Genomic DNA, 21,176 nt, shown 5'->3' with positions numbered 1-21,176 from the left:
TATGCATAGAGGAAGGAATACCTAGAGACGCGACTTCGGTTGGTTTTTCTCTTCCACCCTACAAGCTGCAATGAGAGGAAAAACTCCACAGTGCTTATATGTGGTAGTTTTCCCGTGCATTTTAAATGGCACCAACACATTCAAATGTGGAGTTGAGCTCAAAACACTTAAAAACAATTTAAGTGCTCAGTAGGAAATAAATTCATAAAAAAATAATATAATTAATTCAAAACACGAACCTTTTTTTTTATTTCTGTACATATTTGTGTCTGGAGTGAGCTATTTGAGCTATTCAAGTTCATGTACAAACCAAAATCATGTTTAAATTCAAAATTTGTGAGGACATCTACTGGTGAAAGGAAGGTATTAAACGAATTGTACTTTTCACACGTATTCACAGATACGAAAAAAAGAGAAAAATAAGAGAGATTATCTGAAATTAAATTTGCGGGTGTTTTAGGCAAGGGGGGTACGAGTCGGCTCTCTAGGTATTCCTTCCTCTATGCCTCTATGTGAGCGGCAGTGTATATGTTTCTATGCCTTTTAGCTTTTGAGAAAATTGGAAAATAAAAAAGTATTTATAAAAATAATTTTTTCTTATTTTTTCAATTTGCTCATAGAAACATAACATAGTTTTCAGTGTTTGATAGGAAATCAATTGAGGTAGTGTTCTCTGTATCACTCAATTTTGTATTGAAATTTCAATCATGACAATATTAGTATTCATGTGTTTTCAGTTTTTTTTTTTTTATTTTCGATTATTTCAAAAACGATTGACTAAGGTAACTTGATTTAGCTTTTAAAAAAGGTACGATGCATAACAGTAAGCTGCCATTGTTTTTAAATATTTTTTTTTAATTTTAAGTGATTTTTTAGAAAATTGCCATTCCCCCTAAACGGGGGAAAGAAAAGACACTCCGACCTCAAAGCGAGAAAAACGTGGTTGAACTCATAGAGGAAGGAATACCTAGAGAGCCGACTCGTACCCCCCTTGCCTAAAACACCCGCAAATTTAATTTCAGATAATCTCTCTTATTTTTCTCTTTTTTTCGTATCTGTGAATACGTGTGAAAGGTACAATTCGTTTAATACCTTCCTTTCACCAGTAGATGTCCTCACAAATTTTGAATTTAAACATGATTTTGGTTTGTACATGAACTTGAATAGCTCAAATAGCTCACTCCAGACACATAAATATGTACAGAAATAAAAAAAAAGGTTCGTGTTTTGAATTTATTATATTATTTTTTTATGAATTTATTTCCTACTGAGCACTTAAATTGTTTTTAAGTGTTTTGAGCTCAACTCCACAGTTGAATGTGTTGGTGCCATTTAAAATGCACGGGAAAACTACCACATATAAGCACTGTGGAGTTTTTCCTCTCATTGCAGCTTGTAGGGTGGAAGAGAAAAACCAACCGAAGTCGCGTCTCTAGGTATTCCTTCCTCTATGGTTGAACTCACGCACTTGCAACTTTTTGTATATGAACTCAAAGTCGAAGGAGAAATCGTGGTGAAAAAACAAATAGGTACATATAAAATCGGCTCCGCGGTGATTATAATTTCCATACTAATTTGAGCCACCATGCGACCCGTTTCGTAGTAGAGGTCGGACTCGTTTGCTTGAAGGGATCTTTCCCCTCACCTGTCAAGGGCTTACATATATGGTCTGAAACCCCTGTAATTGCGCATTCCTTCTTAAAATCGCTTAGACAAACACATATATAAACTTCGACTCAACAGAATAAAGTTTTATTTAGGCCGTGTGTGAATTGCGTTAAATAGTTAACACCGTGTAAAATTTTTGACACTATTGAGGTGAATAAAAAATTTTCAGCTGTTAAAAATTTATTGGGCTCTGGGACCTGGTTAAAATTGAGCTAAATTTTTTTTGGAGATGGTTTTGTTTTTTTTTTTTTTTTATTAAAAAGGAGTTTCATGGCAGAAAAGAGGCAGAGAAAAATATTAAACAATAAACCATACAGCTGAAATTTTTTTGTTCACCTCAATAGTGTCAAAAATTGTACACGGTGTTACACGGTGTTACACGGTGTTTTTTTGTTCTTTGTAAAAAGATTTCAGATTCCTCATGTTTTAATTTTTACTGATGGATTTTACTGATAGCTATAACTGAGGCCTTACTCGGATGGTTCACCAGCTCTCCTACTAACCGTTGGAATTGAATATATTTTCATGTTTCATTTTTTTGGCAGATTTTTATTTATTTTTTGAAACCGTTTCCGTCGTTTTGTATAACTTGGAAACTTTTTGCCACTATCAAGAACATCTCAAGTTGGTTTTAAGTTCAATAAAACAAGCGAAAAGAAAAAATCATATAATAAAGTTTTCATATATTTTCAAGAACTAGGAAAGAGTATAAAAAATGTATTATTTTTCGGAAGCGATTTTGTTATTATCTAAATTTTCCAATAATAAATTAAACATAACAAAAAACGTACACGTTGCTTAAAAACTAGTAACGTGAAATACTTTTTACAAAAAATGAGATCCTACACGAAGAGAATAGAGTATTGTACAGTTTAATTATAATTGTCACATATCTTCTAGAACTATGTAGCTATGCAATGATTAATATTTGTTTCACATTTTTAAAAATATACTGTTAAATTATTCTCTGATGAGCCCATTTCTTCTGTAGCTGATAGTAAATTCGATTTAAGCGGTTCCCAAGCTGTCTTCTTGTTGCCATTCTCCAAAATATTATGTTCTACAGTCTCGTGGATTGCGATCGAATGTCGCTCCATTTCGCCATCGAAGAGTTGGCCGTTAGCGGACGCCCTAGATACAATACCTATGTACATAAGAAATTTTGGACGAAAACAATTACAGGAGAGTTTAAAAAATTTCAATAATTTAAATCTAACTTCTCACTGTTGCGGCGTAATTATCACGTTCACGCTGTCGCTCCCGTTCACGTTCACGTTGTGCCTCACGTTCGAGACTGGCAGCAAGAATTGTTGAAGCCCCAGCACTGAGACTACTTCCTGATCCACCATGCCCATTGGTGATTGGGTTTGTTAGGGTAACATTGCCACCAGCTGTAGTTTTCACCCTAGGAAGACCGTTGTGTGAAGGCACTTTGGGCCGAGTCATCAAATTTGCAGACGAAACAGCTCCTTGACTGTGAACTCTGTTTCGAGATTTTGCTGATTTGGTCTTGGTTTTTGATCGAATGATGTAGCACGAAAGAACCAGTATTATTAAAACGAATATGCCCACAAGAACCCCAAACATTCCAAGAATACTTGAAGCCCATGATGTCTGAGCCAATGCAACACCTTTCATTGTTACAGTTATTGGGACTGAAGTACTTCGTGGTGGGACTCCAGAATCTGTAGCAATGGCAACGATGTGAATTGTCGACTCATTGACAACCATTTCTGGACGAATGAAGAGATTTCCAGATGAATCGATTTCAAAAAGACCGGCATGTGTGCCTCGTAAGGAAAGCTCAATTTTGTCGTTTCGGTCTCCATCGGCAGCCTCTATTTTACCAATCATTACTCCTTCGAAACTTTCTGCTCTTGATCTCAAGCTCTAAGGAAATTAAAAATGTTTTTTTTTTTTTTTTTTGTATTCATTATACTTACACTCTTCGGAACAACAAATTCGTAATGAGTTTCTCTAAATCTGGGTTCCCAGTCATTAACGTCTATAACCTCCAAACTTACTTCAGCAGTTGCGTTTGTAGTCCCATCTGTTGCGACCACAACAAATTCGTGAAGCGTAGCTTGCTCGTAATCCAAGGGTTTTTGTAGAATGACTTCCCCCAAAGATCCAACGTTAAAATTTTGCGATTGCACCGGATCCGGAATAAAGTATCGCAAATGCTTGCCAGGCTTATTAGTTGGTAAGGCTAGAATTCTATTACCAACGAGCATGTCCTCTCGAATCCGCATGAAAAACTTTTTTTGAACAAATGCTAATGTCGTCATATCGCTGTGTGTTCCCGGTCGTGATAATGTTACAGTTGTCAAAGCATAGCGATCAGGATTGTCTATTTGTGTCGCCTTTACGACTAAAGTTGCCCCGTTTATTAAATCAGAGTAGCCAATAGGAGCTAGCAGAGTAATCGCACCCGTATTTGGATGGATTCGGAAGTACTTAGTATCCTGGGACTGAACAATAGAATACTGTATTGGAGCACAGATGCCTTCATCTTGATCAACGGCCTTGATGGCTTCGGGTCGAATTTTGATTTCCCCTGGTCGTCCGTCTATCGCTAGCTCACCTTTGTATGATTCTCGAAGAAACTTTGGATTTTGATCATCAGCATCAGTAATTACGAGCCTAAGCATGGTATCAGTGAATTTTGGAGGAGTGCCTTGGTCCTGTGCTCTCAGTTTAAGAGTAAAATTATGCATTGATTCATAGTCTAAAGGCTTTTTCAGCACCAAAGTCCCTTCGAGGGGGTTTAAAAACTGAACGTACTCTGAGAATGGTCCTGGCAGCACCTGATATTCAACTGTTGAAAAGGGACCCTGCTGATCAATGTCTGCTGCTCGAGCACCCTGTAGAATTCGAGTACCCGGAACAGTAACCTCTGACAGTGTCAAAGTGTAGGGGGTGCCAATCCATTGGGGAGCATTGTCATTAACGTCTATAACTCGAACGTTCACCGGGATGACGAAACTCTGAAAAAAAAAAAAATAATATTTTGCATAAAAGGGCTTCATTTGAGAAAGACTATAGTGCCTATATAGTTTGTATGCTAATTCAGTAAGAATAAAAAGAAATAAAAAGAAAAACAAAACCGTTAGCTGACCAACTGAGCCAATGGCCTTTAATTTGTTGAACACCAAAAGAGAAAACTTCCTGGTGTGCTTTGGTATATCAATATTCTCCAAACTGGAAAATGATTAAAATCAAGTCTTAAAGAAACGGACATTGCATTTTTTTGTATGCCAATAATTTGAATGATTGATGGCTTTGGAGTTTCGTGTATTTCATAATATATTATGAAATAATCACATGTGTATACACTGAGGGAAAAACAACTTAAAATCAACGAAAACCACGTTGATTCAACTATTTTTTCGGAATGATATTGCGTTGAAGACGAAAAATTTAAAATCAAAGTGGAACATCGTAAGTTTAAAGTGGTTTACCGTTATAAAACATCTTTAAATCAAAGTTGTTTCAACTTAAAAAAAAAAGCATCAATTTATTAAAAAAAAAAAGTAAAAATGGGCATCCGCTGGGGAACGAACCTAAAACTCTTGGGTTACAAGGCGATTGCTTAACCAACGTGCTATCTCACTGTTGAAAATAAGAGTGATAAAATGCAAGAAAAGCTGAAGACCCACAAAAATAAAAAAAAATTCTTATACGTTGTTTCAATTTTATTTTGAAGAAGTTTCATGTTAATTTTTTCAACATTAAATCAACGTTGAACATTTTACATTTTATGTTGCGTTTTTTCCCTCAGTGTAGTAATTATGAATTAACGGACTTATATTCAATGATTTTTTAGTGATAACTTTTCTTTGTTTTTGTTATCAAATTAGATCTTGGCGTGATTTACACAAAACCGCAGTTTATCTTATCATAAACTCCCCCGTTAAACGAGGGGAATACACTCCCCCTCCAGTACGATTTTTTTCTTATCTCGACCCAACCTACGCGTACCTACTAGCTTGCCAACTTACACGGATGCATGATGCATCACTTGGATAGCTACATACAATCATTAACGAAATATTGTATCAAATTTTTGTCTTCAGTTAAATGTAAAAAAAAGAGGAAGGAATATATAAATTGTTTTGAAAAATGCACGCACATACTGGGCAGAGATACCCAAAGGAAATGGGAAACTTCTGACGTCATACGCGTTTGCCTACAAGCTCCGTCAGATATTTTTGGCTAAGTATGCGTGAAAAATAGGATATTTTTGGCTAAGTATGCGTAAAACCACTGATATTACACTGTGTATGTTTTTCACATTTATTCACGAATACAAAAGAAATTACAACAACACGAAATAAACAAAGGGTTTTTGGGGGGTAAAACGTACGAAAATTTCCCATCTCCTTTGGGTATCTCTGATACTGGGTCAAGAGTCCAAAATATTTTGAGCACTGTAGTTTCAGTTCAACTAGTATGCAGCCTAGTACGCAGCTGAAATACGCAGCGAAACGAAATTGTCCATACAAAAATAACACAACGAAAACTAAAATTTAACCTTCCGATGACAACAGGGGTGCTATACCACCCCAGGCTTGATTTTTCTTTCTTTTTTTTTGATAATTATTATTTTTTTTTATGAATTATCTATTTTCTGATTCTGTTAAACCCTCTGAAGTGTTATTATTGAATAAATATATGTATTATACCTAAAAGTATGAAATTAAATTTGTAATACATAAAAATGAAAAAATATACGCAAATTACTTGTCACTATTCACCATGGTATAAAGAGAGAAGGTATGATCATTAGAAAAAACTCAGTATCGAGAACTGTCAAAACTTATGGCTACTTAAAGTTTTGACAGCCCAGCCCATTAAAATTGTTGTTGTAAACAAATTTGTCTTGGAAATTGTTGTTGCTTTTGACTTTGCCAAATGCCAAACGTCAAAACCTTATTACCCCATTTTGTAAGATGGCGGCTCTAATGATCATACCTTGTCTTTTTATACCATGACTATTCACATCTCTGGTGGATTTTTGTTGTAAAATGCTTGGATTTTAGGGCTAGGCGCACACATGCGATTTTTCAGTCGCAAAAATGGATCACAAGGATTTCAATGGCTGTGATGCTTCCCGCGAATAAAAATTTGAAAATTGTGTCTAAAGTTATTGAAATTGTTGTCATCTGATTTGCGACTTGAAATCGCATGTGTGCGCCTAGTCTAAAGGAGCCTTAAATCGCCAAGTTAAAAATTAAAAGAGCCAAATTCCTATAAATCGGAAATCTTAATTTTAAGGAGCGAGTGAAATGTTTAAGGAGCCTGTTTGGCGATAAATAGCCGGCTCTGGCAACACTGTTAACATGTTCGCTGTTGACTTTGGAGACTTACAAAATTTTCATTTCGTTCATCTACGTACTAGGCTTCACACCACAAAAGTGTGAACAAAATTTGACTACGGAGTAATCCGGATTTTTAGTCAGATTTACACCTATTTGCACACGGACTTACAAAAACACTTAACATTTATGAATTTGGAGTTAAAAATTTTAAAATTTTGTTTGAAAAGTGAAAATACATTTATTTATTCCATTATTTTCCTTAATTTTCTAAATACCATACAGGTATTTAAATATATCGAGTATCCACTGTATAAATAATTATACTTGGTTTCCACGTACGCTAAATCCGAGATTTAGCTAAGTAAATTTAGAATAAATCTCGAGATTTATTTTAAATCAACTTCGCTAAATCTCAGATTTGGGTTTAGCTACCCTAAATCTAAGATTTTCACCTACTTTCAATCCGAGATTTAGAATAAAACTCGAGATTTGTGCTAAATCTACTTAGCTAAATCTCGGATTTAGGGTAGGTGGAAACGTTGTATTACTTTATATTATTATTTACCAAATATGCATGTTCCAATTTTTATTTTAAACTTTTTTGATATACCTAAGTTTCTTCACCGTCAAAAAAGTCATCTTCCATTGCTAAAACAAAATACAGTTTTTTTCCCTCCCTCCCAGACAAATAGCTTCTGACTTCAGATTTTATTTTTGGAAGAAAAACAAAAGCTATTACCCCTACTTTTTATAAAAGAAAGTGTGTATTTCAATTAACTTACCGGATCAGTTGAGTGCCGTCTAACACAAATTACATTTACATATATTGATGATGGCCCTTTTACTCCTTCTTTATCTAGTTCCACTGCTAATACGATATTTTTTGATCCTGGTACTATTTCTACCGGTGCATCTCGTTCTCTCAGAGACAAATTAATATCACCCAAATCCTCGTCTGGATTTCCATTGATGCGAAGTTTTCCAATTAATGAGCCGACTTCGAGATCTTCACTGGCCAAAAAGCTTTCCGCTGATCCGCCACCTTCTAAATAACATCTTGAGTCCAATATCACGCTTTCCACTGCTGCTACTATTAATAAAAAATTGTTGAATAGAAGATTGAAATGATAGTAGAGTAATTTGAAAATCAAATTATGTGTTGACTAATTAAGTAAGATCGTGTTAGAAACGACAATTACATTTGTTAATTTTACAAACTTCTAATCGCCGTCATACAATCCATAACAACTTAACATTATACTCATTAGTAATTAAGTGAAAATAAGCAGTACGGTCAGTGGTCAGCAAGTAATTTCATTTGGTTTATGCTCTAATAAACAAATGCCCGGTTTTCATTTCTTAGCATCTGTTTGCATAAAATGCAAACGTGCATTTCTTTTGATAAAATATTTAATTAAGTTTTATTTTTTACCGACTTCCAAAAAGGAGGAGGTATTCAATTCGTCTGTATTTTGTTTAATTATTATTACAGGTTTTCGCATTTCTTAGTTGACCTTCAAGTGCTGCATCCCATATGGACAACTATAAGTTATCTTATCAATAAAACCATTTAAAAGGCAAACAGGTCAACTCTGCTGATTTATTTACTCAAAAAAAGAACAATTTCCACTACCTAACAGCTAAAATTTTTCAATTTGAAGAAAAAAGTTGCACATACGCCATAGTGACCAACTTAGGGTGATAGTAAAAAAAAAATGTACCGCTGACTTTAAATTGACTTTCAACTACCTATACTATTAAACCTTATCTAAGAACAAAAAGGCAAAACTGTAAAGGTTTCAACGAATATTAAAAAAAAATATTTAATACAGACATTTAGCAGAAAATTTTTTATTTGTAATATAATTTTTTTGTAATGCAAGATATATTTATTTGAAATAAAAATATTATTTTCAATGCAAATATTTTTCAGTAGCAATAACATTTTTTTTAAAGCAAATTATTTTATTTGCAATAATTTTTTTTTTAATGCAAATATTTTTCAGTTGCAATAAAAATTTTTTTAATGCAATTTTTTTTTTCATTATGAAATTTTTTTACTTGCAATAAATGATTTTTTTTTAATTTCAAATGCATTTTTACAACCTTGAATAATAATAACATACAAATAATAATAATGGCCTTCGGCGTAAAGCCATTTAAGACACTTGAATCACGCTAAATACGGTTTTTACAAACTTGTAACACAAATGACATATGTACGTCTTGACTCTTGTAAAAAATTTTCACAAATAAATATAAACTTGTAACTTTTTTTTTTGGTGAAACAGAAACCCACAAGAAACTTGAAAGCTCACAAGTTTGTTACCTGTAAAATACAAGTTTCGGTGAAACAGAAAATGGATTTTTTCACAAATTTAAAATTGTAGATTACAAGTACAATTTTGTGATTACAAGAAACTGGTGAAACAGAATTTGTAATTACAAATTTGTAAGTTGGTGAAATAGGGCCCTGGTTGGTTGGACTAACTGTTGTTAAAGTGCTGGCTGGTCCTGATTCGAAGAAGTTTAATTGAATTTCTGAATATAAAACTTGCATTGCTAGTAAACCTGAGTTTAAAGGAGAATAGGCAAATTGGTATGAAACGTGGGTGTTTCACGGACAAGAATGATTTTGTTATTTTTGTATTTAATTAGGTCCTACATATAGACTGAGAGCCAGCGACCTAAAGTTTGTAGGTAATTGCTTAGTATTCAGAGTCATACCACATTATGGTCTTCAACGAGTTATATGAGAAACTGCTGGTCTGCCTGGCAGTAAGTGTGGCGAACATGTGTAAAATTTGTCATAAAGGTGTAAAAAATTACAAACTATTGTAGGTCATTGCTTAGTATTCAGTCATATGCGACACAACGCCAACACCTACAAAACTAAACGATAGCTTTTTTTAAAGGTTAAAAGCTATACTATTTTCTGGTTTTTAAATAAATTTTTTTTGATGAATAGTTTTTGAAACAAAAAATTTCAAGCACAAAATTTTGAAAAAAAATCAAAAAAAAGTTCAAATAGTTTTTATTCCAAAAAATTTACCCAATTTGACTGAAAATTACGAAATCACTTTTTTTTCAAAAACGCCAACATTACAGTGCTTTATTTTTGCACGGTTTTAACATTTTCTTCAGAAAACTATCTAAATCTACGCTAAATATTTCAGAATTATTTTTTATATCACAATTAATACAATATTAAACTGTCTTCCCGAAACAGATTTGAATTGAACTTGACTTGACCGATTTTTACGATTTTTTTTATTCTTTTTTAAAAACAAAAATTTTAATTAATTTCTCCAGAGAGCATCCGCACACCAAAAAAAACAGAAGTATAACGAGGAGGAGGAGATGGATGGAAATATGTACTATGTTTTTGCATTTAACATTTTTTAATCGATGTTTTAAAAAAAGATATCCTCTGTGCCCCGCTCTCTCCTAATAACGATGTGGAAAAATGATACGTTCAACATATTTTTAGAATGAAATCAATTTTATTATTTTGTTTCAATAGTTTTATTATAATCTTACGTAAAAATCCAATGACAAGAGCTCAAAATTATGTTAAAATCTTAAAATAGCTTCAAGAGATTTAAAGTTATCATTTGTAGATCCAATGAGAATAAAGAATTTATTAAAATTTTTAATTAATTGATTAAGAGGACTATTAGCTCCGTAGTTTGATCTGCTGAAAATAGTTTGAAGTGGTAAATTCCTTCTTAAGTTAGTCTGACTCACATTGAAACATATTCGATCGAGAATTGATGGACATGAAATAGATCCATTTATAACACCTGTTATGAAGCAGAACTGCAAGTACTCTCTGTGACCAGAAAGAAATGGCAAGTTTAACAATTGAAGTCTTGAAGTGTATGGAGGCAAAATTACCCTATCTGTCCATGGCAAAAAACGAAGAGAAAATCTTAAAAATTTACGCTGTATACTTTCAATTCTATTTATGTGTATTAGAGTGACCGCAACTCCCATAGAAAAAAATTTTTGTCGAATTTTTTTCGGGGGAACCCCATAAAATGTTCCGCCTTTGCAGATTTTTAAAAAGCCAAAATTTCAGCTCGATTGGATAAGTCTAAATGGTGCCGACACTCGCTCAAAGTATCAAAAATCTCTGTTTTTTCACTGTTTTGCGAAGAAAATTAGCTCTAGCTCCCAAACAGATGGGGTTATTTTCACTTTTTATATATGAAATGAAAGGTAGTATTATTACACATAATTCAGATTCAAAATTTGTTTAGTTTTACAAAAAAAAAAATATTGTCATCAATTTAAATTTTCAGTAGGTACTTACCTCAAAAAGAGCTGAAGTGCAAACTCGATTTAAAATAAAACTTTCTATTTTATAGATTGATGTTACCTATCTAATTGAAATGCTTCTCGTATTATATATAATAATATATAATAATTTTATCAATTATAGAAGCACAGATTAAAATTGACTGAAAAAAAAAAAAACAAAACAAAAAGGGCACCCAGTGGGGGTTGGACCTGCTATGCCTGGATTGATAGGCGAGCGCTTTAACATCGGGCTAACTCAATGTTGACATTTGTCGTGACAAGCTAAAACAAATCTTAAGATATTCAACGAAGTGTTATGGAATTTTCAGGATTTAAGCTTTTAATAGAAAAATATTAAATTTTAGAGAAATAATTTTTCTGTTTATTTACGTTTTTTTTATAGAAAAAAAATAAAATGCAGTTGTAAAATACATAGTTGTTGTTTTTTTTATGAAGTTTAAGCTTCACGAGTCGTTTCGTTGGTAGTTCAATAATTGTGTATATAGAAGTATGGCGCCCATACAACGCACCCGTATTCGAGAATTGGTCTGACAAGAGAAACATAAAGGATTTTAATTAGGGAAATCACGGAAATCACGGGAAAATCTTTTCACAAAACCCAGTATTTTATTAGCTTTCTTTATAATATAATTAAAATGGTCAGTAAATGTTAATTTTGAGTCTAATACGATTCCGAGATCAGAAAAACTAGATTCACGATGTAAACGCGTCAAGTTTAGACTATAGTCATAATTAATTAAATTACGTTTGCGTATAAAACTAATTGTCTTACACTTGTCTATATTTAAAATCGAACGATTGTTACTGCAACATTCCCAAAATGCATTAAGATCACATTGTAGTTGTTCACAATCTGTAATGGAATTAATTTTCCTAAATATTTTTACATCATCAGCATAGATTAATGTCATTGAATGTTTTAATACAGATGGAAGATCATTTATAAATAAAATGAACAGCAAAGGTTCCCCTTGGGGAACACCAGAATTAACTTTAAATTGGCAAGAACGGCTTCTTCTAAACATAACACTATAATATCTATCTTTAAGGTAAGACGAAATCCACATAACAAAATGATCATTTAGTCCAATTTTATTTAGTTTACTCAGGAGTATTTTATGGCTTAATTTATCAAATGCTTTGCTAAAATCTGTGAAGATGCAATCTACTTGGGAATGATTTTCGAATGAATCAAGACAAAAAGTAGACAACTGTAATAGATTGGTGATCGTAGATTTTTTCTTCACGAAACCATGTTGATTTTCACATATAACAGATATACAGTGATTTTCACATATAACAGATATACAATTAAAAGAAATTATTTCACAGACACGAGACTCGAACAGTTTAGGAAAAGCTGAAAGTTTCGCTATAGGACTTTTGTTATTAAGTTCATAGGGCCTTTTTTTATGAACTGGCACTAGATAGGAATATTTCCAAATACTTGGGAATTTAGAACATTTTAAAGACTCGTTGAAAAGAATAAACATTGGATTAAAACATTCATCTAGTCTTAAAATATTTTCACGTATAGCAGCCTCAGAAATAGAAAAATTAATTGAATTAAGATGTGTATATTCGAATGTGTTAGGAGAGATGAAAGAAGTGCTTGTTGAAGAAAAATCTTCGAAGGCACTTTTAAAATAATCAGCAAACAATTAGATATTGTCTCTAGGATATGACTAGAAGAATTTTGAAAGTTCATACTAGCTGGATAACCGTCAGATTTACGCTTATTATTAAGGTATCTCCAAAACATAAGGGGGTTAATTTTAATTTTGCATTCAGTTTTTGAAATAAATTCTGAGTACAGAAAATCTGAACAGGTCACAAAGTCCATTTGCAGCTCTTGGTAGACTCTAAGTGTCTCATCACTTCTCGAAAGACTATATCTCAACCAGGCCTTATTTCTCTTATTTTTTAATGTTTTTAAATGTGAATCAAACCACGGCGGGTTACTATTTAAAGATTTTAATTCGCGCAGTGGGATACCTAGTATCCAAAAAACAATCAAATATAATTTCATAAAAACTTAAAATCATTTCGTCTAAACTCAAATTTAAAAATAATACATCCCAGTTAATTTCGAGTAGTAAATTAAATATGTGAGTAAAATTACATTTTTTAAAATCAAATTCAATATGTTTTTTAAAAAAATTAAGTACATTACATATAGATAAATTTAAACAAATAGTAAGGGCGGGGTGGTGGCGATCTTCAAGAACAAGTTTTGAATCGCATTTGATAACGGCGACATCAGCATTCATTGTGTCAGAGAAGTAGATAAGATCTAATATTCTTCCATTTTCATTTTTAACCCCATTCAGCTGATTTTAGCCATTGTCAGTTGTGGTCGAAAATTTTTGTGCTGCGTCTTTGTGGATCAGTTTTCAAATTCATGCATGATATTACCATTAGGCCAGAAAGACGAAGAATTTAGGATATAAAATATTGAATCAGGTAATTTTATTTTGAAAGATGAGTATTTTGAAAAGTCATGCATGATATTACCATTAGGCCAGAAAGACGAAGAATTTAGGATATAAAATATTGAATCAGGTAATTTTATTTTGAAAGATGAGTATTTTGAAAAGTTACGCTGAATCATTTTTTCAACAGTCATAAATCGAATCATGCCAAGTTTATTTTGTATATAATTTTTAATATCTAAAGCATTCGTTTAAGGGTCCAATTTGGAAATAAAGATAGTTTTTTGTCCTTCCACTATTTTCAGACCTGACTCAATAGGACATACAAACTTCGTTGGATTAGTCATAGGTAGATTTTGGTTTGGCAAAGTTGAGGAAATTACATTTAAAAGCGGTAGAGGTCCGGTTGAATTATTTTTTACTAAGCTAATTTCACAATCTAAATTGCCTGTTAGTACAGAAGCGTTAATAGGAGATCTTGGTAAAGGTGGAGGTGTAATTGCATTTGATGCATCTACAATTTGTTGCGATGTAGAAAACGTGGGCGTTTCTAAATGTTCTGAGGTGGCAAGTTTCTTTGGTGATGGAATTAGCGACGGTGATTCTTGATCGAGTGTATCACTTTTTCTTTTTAATGGCGCTGCGACAATTTTCTTAGGTGAAGTTTTATCTTGATTTTCATTGTTACATGATTGTGTATTGTTAACAATTTTCTTATAAGATGTTAAATTATCTTGTTGTGTTTCAGTACTACTTTGTGATTCTGGAGTTATATTTTTTGAACAGTTTAATGTGTTTACGGTTTGTAGTTGTGAGGGCTAAGTTATATTTTCGATTTTGTCAGAGAGAAATAATAATTGTTTTTCCAATTTTTCTAACTGCTTCATGTTTTGCAGAACGTCACGAACAATATTACACGGTGTAACACTCAAAAAATATGCGGGCGGAGACCTATCACGTTTTTTAGAGCTAGTCGCACTGATTACGAAACGGTATTTAAAAAGTCCCTAACACCCCCAAAATCTGGAGTTAGGGGCAAAAAACGGTTTTTTTGACCGTCACCCATTGAAAAAAATCTAGCTTCAAATTTTTACCCATTTTTTGATAACGGGTTTTTGTAGAAAAGCTCAATACAAACATTTTTTTCTTTGGGAGGGGGGTCTATCTCCCTCCGTTTAGGTGGGAGGGGAGTTTTCTAAAAAAAAAATTATCAAAATAAAAAAAAATTATTAAAAAACAACGGCAACAATTACAGTAATAAAAATGATACCATTTCCGAAAGGAAAAATTGTACATTTAATTCTAATTTTTAAATCAATATATTATAACCGATAGTTTTTAAAATAATCGATTTCAAAGTTAAAAACAGGAGAAACAAATTTTTTAAAAACTCGTTTTATACTATTTTTTTCCAGGCCCGTTATCAAATCCTGGAGCCCAAGTTATCCTACTACGTGCAAAACAACAATTTTGTTCTATACCTAAAAGTTCGAATTTCTGTATCTGGGTTGAAATCGAAACATTTTTTTTCTAAGCCTGATTTTCATAAAAAACACCTCATTTGATTTGGAAATAAATATTATTTTAGAATATATTTTTAAAACAGCATGCTGTTGTGAAAATATATACTTTAATTTGATGTAGAAGTTGGATAAATGACGAAAAAAATGGAATTTCTGAACTTTGACAGCTTATAAATTCTAGGTGGTTTAACCGAGTTACATGTTTTATAAATTGTTGAAAAGGTATATTTATCTCGTATTAGAAACTGTAAAAAATCGAAAATGGGTAAAAATTTGACGAAGCTAGATTTTTTTCAATGGTTGAAGGTCAAAAAAACCGTTTTTTGCCCCTTACTCCAGATTTTGGGGGTGTTAGGGACTTTTTAAATACCGTTTCGTAATCAGTGCGACTAGCTCTACAAAACGTGATAGGTCTCCGCCCGCGTATATTTTAAAACCTCATTTTTGTAACACCGTGTTATTATCAGAAAATGAATCACATTTGTCACAAAAGTAGTAGAACGATTTCATCTTATTAAAAAGTTTGATGCTGCTAAACGAGGCACCAATACATAGAACATGAAAAGTTCTTCTGCAATTTCCACTACACATAATGGAATCTATCATATAGTCGCAGATTTTTAAGCAAGATCCACAGTTTGCCATATTGCTTCAGTTATTGTTTAATTTATATATCGAAATTACTTTATAATTTTTAATTATCAGTTTGGTATTTTTTTTAAATTTAAAATTCGTTATTGATCACCCTATGCAGTAGTAATAGGGTTCGTAGGGTTTCTAGGTCACGACAGGTGGCGCTAGGGTAAACGTCAAAACTGATGGATGCCCTTCAAGCAAGACTGAAAGAGCAGGCAATACATTATAGCCGCCAGTTTAACTTAAGTAAAGTAGTAAAGAATTGTTATTTTTAGACTAAGACAGCAACTGTAACCTAAAAGACTCAATAAAGAAATTCAATTCAATTCAATTCCTTCAAGCAAGAAAACTGAGTTCAACAAAGAAACTCCGACCTCAGACCGCGAAAATCGGGGTTGCACTCACACACTTGCAACTTTTTGTGTATGAACACAAAAGTCGAAAGAGAAACGTGGTGAAAAATGAGAAAAGGAAAAGAAAGACAAGGCCAACAAGAGCCATAGCGTCATTATGTTATTTTTTGTTGAAGTGTTTGGTCGCGTCGTGTCTCGTGTCGTTGTTTGTATAATGTTAGATTATTAACTATAAACAATTATATTAAATTATAAACAATATGGAAAACAAAAAAGGTATGTTGTATATATCGCTCAAAGTGTTTGGATTAAAGTGTTGTTTCTGCTTGTGTTGTAGATGTAATCTCTAAGAAAAATCCAGAAGGTGAAACATGCGATTGGGTATCTAAAAAAAAAACACCAACAACAGCAGCAGCATCAAATGAAATAAAATGAAAAAAATATATTGTATTTTATATTGTATTTATTGTGAAAATTTCGTTTGCCAAAATAAAATAAAACAGTTTCAGTGAAAAAAAATAAATCTTGTTCTTTTTTTGGTCGCAAATGCGAAACGTCATCCTTTTTTTATTCCTCTTTCTGGTAGGTTTTCGCTGCTCCGACTCAGGTCCGCCTTCGGCATGGAGATTTTCACCACACCAATACATATGCAATCGACTTCGCGGTGATTATAATTTCCATACTAATTTGAGCCGCCTTCGGACCAGTTTCTGATCCGAAGTCGGACTCAGCTCCGCCTGAGGCGGAGCAGATTCGGACCGAGGCCGGACTTGTTTGCTTGAAGGGTGATGATTTGTTCCCTTCAAGCAAACAGGTCCGACCTCGGTCCGAATCCGCTCCGCCTCAGGCGGAGCTGAGTCCGACTTCGAGGCAGAAACTGGTCCGAAGGCGGCTCAAATTAGTATGGAAATTAGAATCACCGCGGAGCCGATTTTATATGTATTGGTTTTTTTCACCACGATTTCTCGTTCGACTTTGTGTTCATATACAAAAAGTTGCAAGTGTGTGCGTGCAACCCCGTCTTTCGCGGTCGGAGTGTCTTTTCTGAACTCCGTTTTCTTGCTTGAAGGGTTGTTTTTAGACGTAAAACAGCTGATGTCAGAGTAGTGAAATAAAGAGAAAACAAAGTGTGGTTGTGGTGTGTAGTCTCTTGAATAGTTACTCGGCACCGTTGAAAATTTTTGAAAGGTCGCTAAAAAAGTCGCTTTCAGAAAAAAAAGGTCGCTAATCTAAAAAATTGAAAAAAGTCGCTACTTGAGAAAAAAAGTCACTATACCGTTTTCATAATGTTTTATATAGAAAAATAAACACAAGTTGTCTAGAAACAAAGTTTTTATTAAAAACAAAAAATAACAAAATTAGAAACTAAAAAAAATAGTCTTCATTTTAGGAACGCTTGGACCGTTAACATTTGAAGTATGAAAAATTTAATTTGAACAAGAATAAAATCTTAAATGAAAAAAAGCTTTCCTGTGCCTTCTTGTTTAATTTGACATCTGAATAGGAATGGGCACGTTAAAACACCTATCGGATAGGCTATCTGGGATCACAGTACACATAATAAGGTAATATATTCCGAAAAATGTCAAAATTAGTTTGTCAAAAAATGGGCACCAATCTTTCAGGCCGGCCTTTAATTTTTATATTTCAATCGCAGTAAACAGGAAATTTGTTTTTGTTTTAATTTATAAAATGTCATTTGAAAAAATTATAAATTAAAAATTAACAAATTTTCTGTGTGTTTCGTCTCGGAAAATGGTAAATAATTGTTAAAAAATTATTTGTGGGCGTGGTTTTTCGGTTTTTGTGCGTTTTTTGTCGATAATTTAAACAATTTAGAATTACGGTAACTGACATTGGTCGCCAAATTGTCATGTTTTGACAATTTGGTGACCAATGTCAGCTCGGAAGATATTACCTTATTATGTGTACAGTTCACATAAAAAGGTAATATATTCCGAACTGAAAAATTTTTAAAAAGGATTTTTTGACTTCTTCAGAAATATTAGCTTAATTTTTTTTAAATTCTAATTTTGTTCTCTATTTTACTTTGTTTTGTTTAAGACCTGAAAACATTAGATTATTTCTTGTAAAAAATCAAGGTATTTATATTTGAGTTAAGCTTCTTATTTCTTTTTATTTCGATGAATTATATTGTTAACTGCAAAAATTGTGAGCTATATACTATCTGTTCTTGCAACTTCAGCATTCACTGAGAGAGTATTTTGGGTCATGAATATGAAGTGATGAGATAAGAGGAATAGGGCTTCATTGAAATTGATCAAAAATGAGCTCTTAATTTATATGAATTTTGAATTTGCACCAAAAAATACATTTTCAAGACTTGAAATAAATGGTACTCTTCTTTTTTCAAATGTAGAGTCAGTTGGGGTAAGTGCGCGCACTTTTCACTTTAAGGCAAAATTGTGAAGATTCTATTAGAGATATCAGAATAAAGTTTTTTACGTTTGATAAACCTATATTTTGGGAACAAGAAAACACAAAAAAAAAGTTTTTTAGTTTAAATATTTCATATGATTATAAACAAAAACCAAATGAAGTCAATGTGCGCACTCTTACCCCAAAGTCAGGGTAAGATCGCGCAAAATCTTGGGTAAGAGCGCGCACATAGTTTTAATAGGAATCTTGACAGTTTACGTGAACTAAATTTCTAAAAACTTTATGTTATACTTAGTTAAACAAAACTTTGTTTCAAAACTTCCAAGTTTTCACTAAAATTAATGAAAATATAACAGAAAAAACAAATTAAGTTCAAATACAAAAATTTAAACTTTATTTACAAAATAAAACAAACAAAATAATATTCTAATTAAATTAAAAGAAAACTGCCTTTCTTTTTTGAAATTAAGGAATAAAAGCCTTCGTTTCTCAAGATTCAAGTTTGACATTTCTCTGTCTTGTTGAAAAAAGAAAAGTTTAATATGGGAAGAAGTGCGCGCTCTTACCCACAAAAGGACTGCGCGATTTTACCCAGAAAGGTACTTTTTTTTCTATTTATCAAATTTATTATAAAATATAAGAAAGTCTAACAAATTTTTGACTTAAATCAAATATAAATAGGCACAATTCAAAAATATATGCTACTTTCGGTATATAATGCTCCCACGCCGACGCCACACACTTTTCCCGCACAACTTTTTTTTTTGTTTTTAGTCATATTTTTTCAAGCCTGTTTTAAAATAAAATGGAGCTGAGCACACACTCCCGAAGGTTATCACTTATTGACGTCTTACTAAGCGCTGATTTCCTCATTTTCAGTTTTAGTTTTTTTTGGACACAACTCGAGAAATAAGCAGTGCGCGCTCTTACCCACTGCGCGATCTTACCCCAAATGACTCTACTCTTTTTTTCATCTCTGAAATCAAATATACTCTATTACTTCTTAAAATAGTTGGCAACCCTAACTGTGATCTGGGATACCCGTATCTGGAATATCTCTTTGAACCAAAAGCTATCCAGATAGCTTGCCAAAGCAGCTACAAAAAAATATGTAAATATTAAAGAGAGAAATTTTTTTCTTTTGAGCATATTCCTTTTTTTTTATTGTTGCATAGTTCTTGTACAATGGATTTAACTTTAATTCTTGCAAATTTATTTTATTTTCAAGCTGAATAATCGTGCGAATAGAAATCAAAATACAAAATAGCCAAATATTTATCAGCTGGTCACTCGGATACCTGAGGTATACCAGAAATTCTCGGATACCTTCAGATTATTTTTTGACAGAAAATGGTTCGTTTCTTTGCTAATTTTTAACATTGTTTACAACAACAAAAAGCTATCCGATAGCTTTATGTTAACTGTTTGAACGTGCCCAATGTGTGGAAGCAGTGCAAAAGAACACACCTACACACATGCAATGTAATGGACTTTGAGTTTGAATTGAAGTGTGGTAATGGAAATGGATGAGTTTACAGTTTATGGGTGGCGTTTTTCTTTTTTAACTCAGAATAAAGCTCTGAACAGAGCCAGCAGCCATAACATTCAAAGCACGCTCTGAATAGCCTCTGAAAAAAGCTTGTCCTGAGCCCTCAGAATTATTTTTTAAACACACCTGAACATTTGTCTATTTACTTGTAATTTTCTTTTACAGAAACAAGAAATAAAATTTAAAACTTGAATTAACATAAAAAAACTAGACCGACTACTGCACTCTTGCGCCATTATTTTATTTGTTTGAATTTTTTTTTCCTTTTTAATTGCTAAATGCTTGTGTTCGGCATTCAACTCGGTCTGCTCAGTTATTTTATTCTGAGTTCATCGATCGTGCTCTGAGCAACCTCAGAATACGTTCAGAACGAAAATAAGAAACACAGATTTGAATGTTCAGAGGCAAAAAAGAAATACAGTTTTTTAAGTCGCTATTATGAAATTGGTGAAAAGGTCGCTTTAAATAAAAAGTCGTCGCTTGGTCGCTAAGGCTTCAAAAAGGTCACTAATGGCGACTAAAGTCGCTTAGCGGTAACGCTACAGGGCAGAACATAGACTAAAGATGAACTCAACGGCAAGAAATTTACTGATGGCTTGGACGGTGTTCACATTGGCCTCACTCCGTCAATAATTTTATTTTTTTATTTTTTTAATGCAAAGAAAAACCAAGGATGTTGGATGTAGTCATCAAATATGTACAAGGCAGAACATATACCAAAATTGTACTCACCGGGGGGAGACAATTGAATGAACAATCTTAACAAGAGAAATTGTTAAGATTGGTGGCAGTTGTTGTTGTTGGTAGATGCAAAACACAATAATTTTTAATAGGTTTTATTTTTTTTTTTGGCAAATAAATAAAACTTTTAGGTAAAATTTAAATGACAACTAATTTGCGAAATTGATTGAAATTAATGTAATTTAAAGTCAAAAAGACACTAGAATCATATTGAAAATTGATAAGTCTCT

General features: G+C 32.7%; 1 protein-coding gene across 1 annotated transcript; it reads right to left on the bottom strand.

Moving 5' to 3' along the window:
• Nucleotides 1-2,515: 2,515 nt before the first annotated feature.
• LOC129915171 (protocadherin Fat 1) lies at nucleotides 2,516-9,206 on the bottom strand. The gene is made up of 5 exons (XM_055994641.1): nucleotides 9,189-9,206; nucleotides 7,772-8,152; nucleotides 3,612-4,655; nucleotides 2,886-3,558; nucleotides 2,516-2,812 (listed from the first exon to the last, which is right to left on the bottom strand). The coding sequence occupies exons 1-5, from the start codon at nucleotides 9,204-9,206 to the stop codon at nucleotides 2,610-2,612; spliced, it is 2,319 nt and encodes a 772-aa protein (XP_055850616.1). The 3' UTR covers nucleotides 2,516-2,609.
• Between the last annotated feature and the right edge of the window lie 11,970 nt (nucleotides 9,207-21,176).

The sequence above is a fragment of the Episyrphus balteatus genome, chromosome 3 (assembly GCF_945859705.1).
Source record: "Episyrphus balteatus chromosome 3, idEpiBalt1.1, whole genome shotgun sequence".
Lineage (NCBI taxonomy): Eukaryota > Metazoa > Arthropoda > Insecta > Diptera > Syrphidae > Episyrphus > Episyrphus balteatus.
Note: the sequence above shows the minus strand (reverse complement) of the source record. Positions and strands in the feature narration are given on the sequence as shown.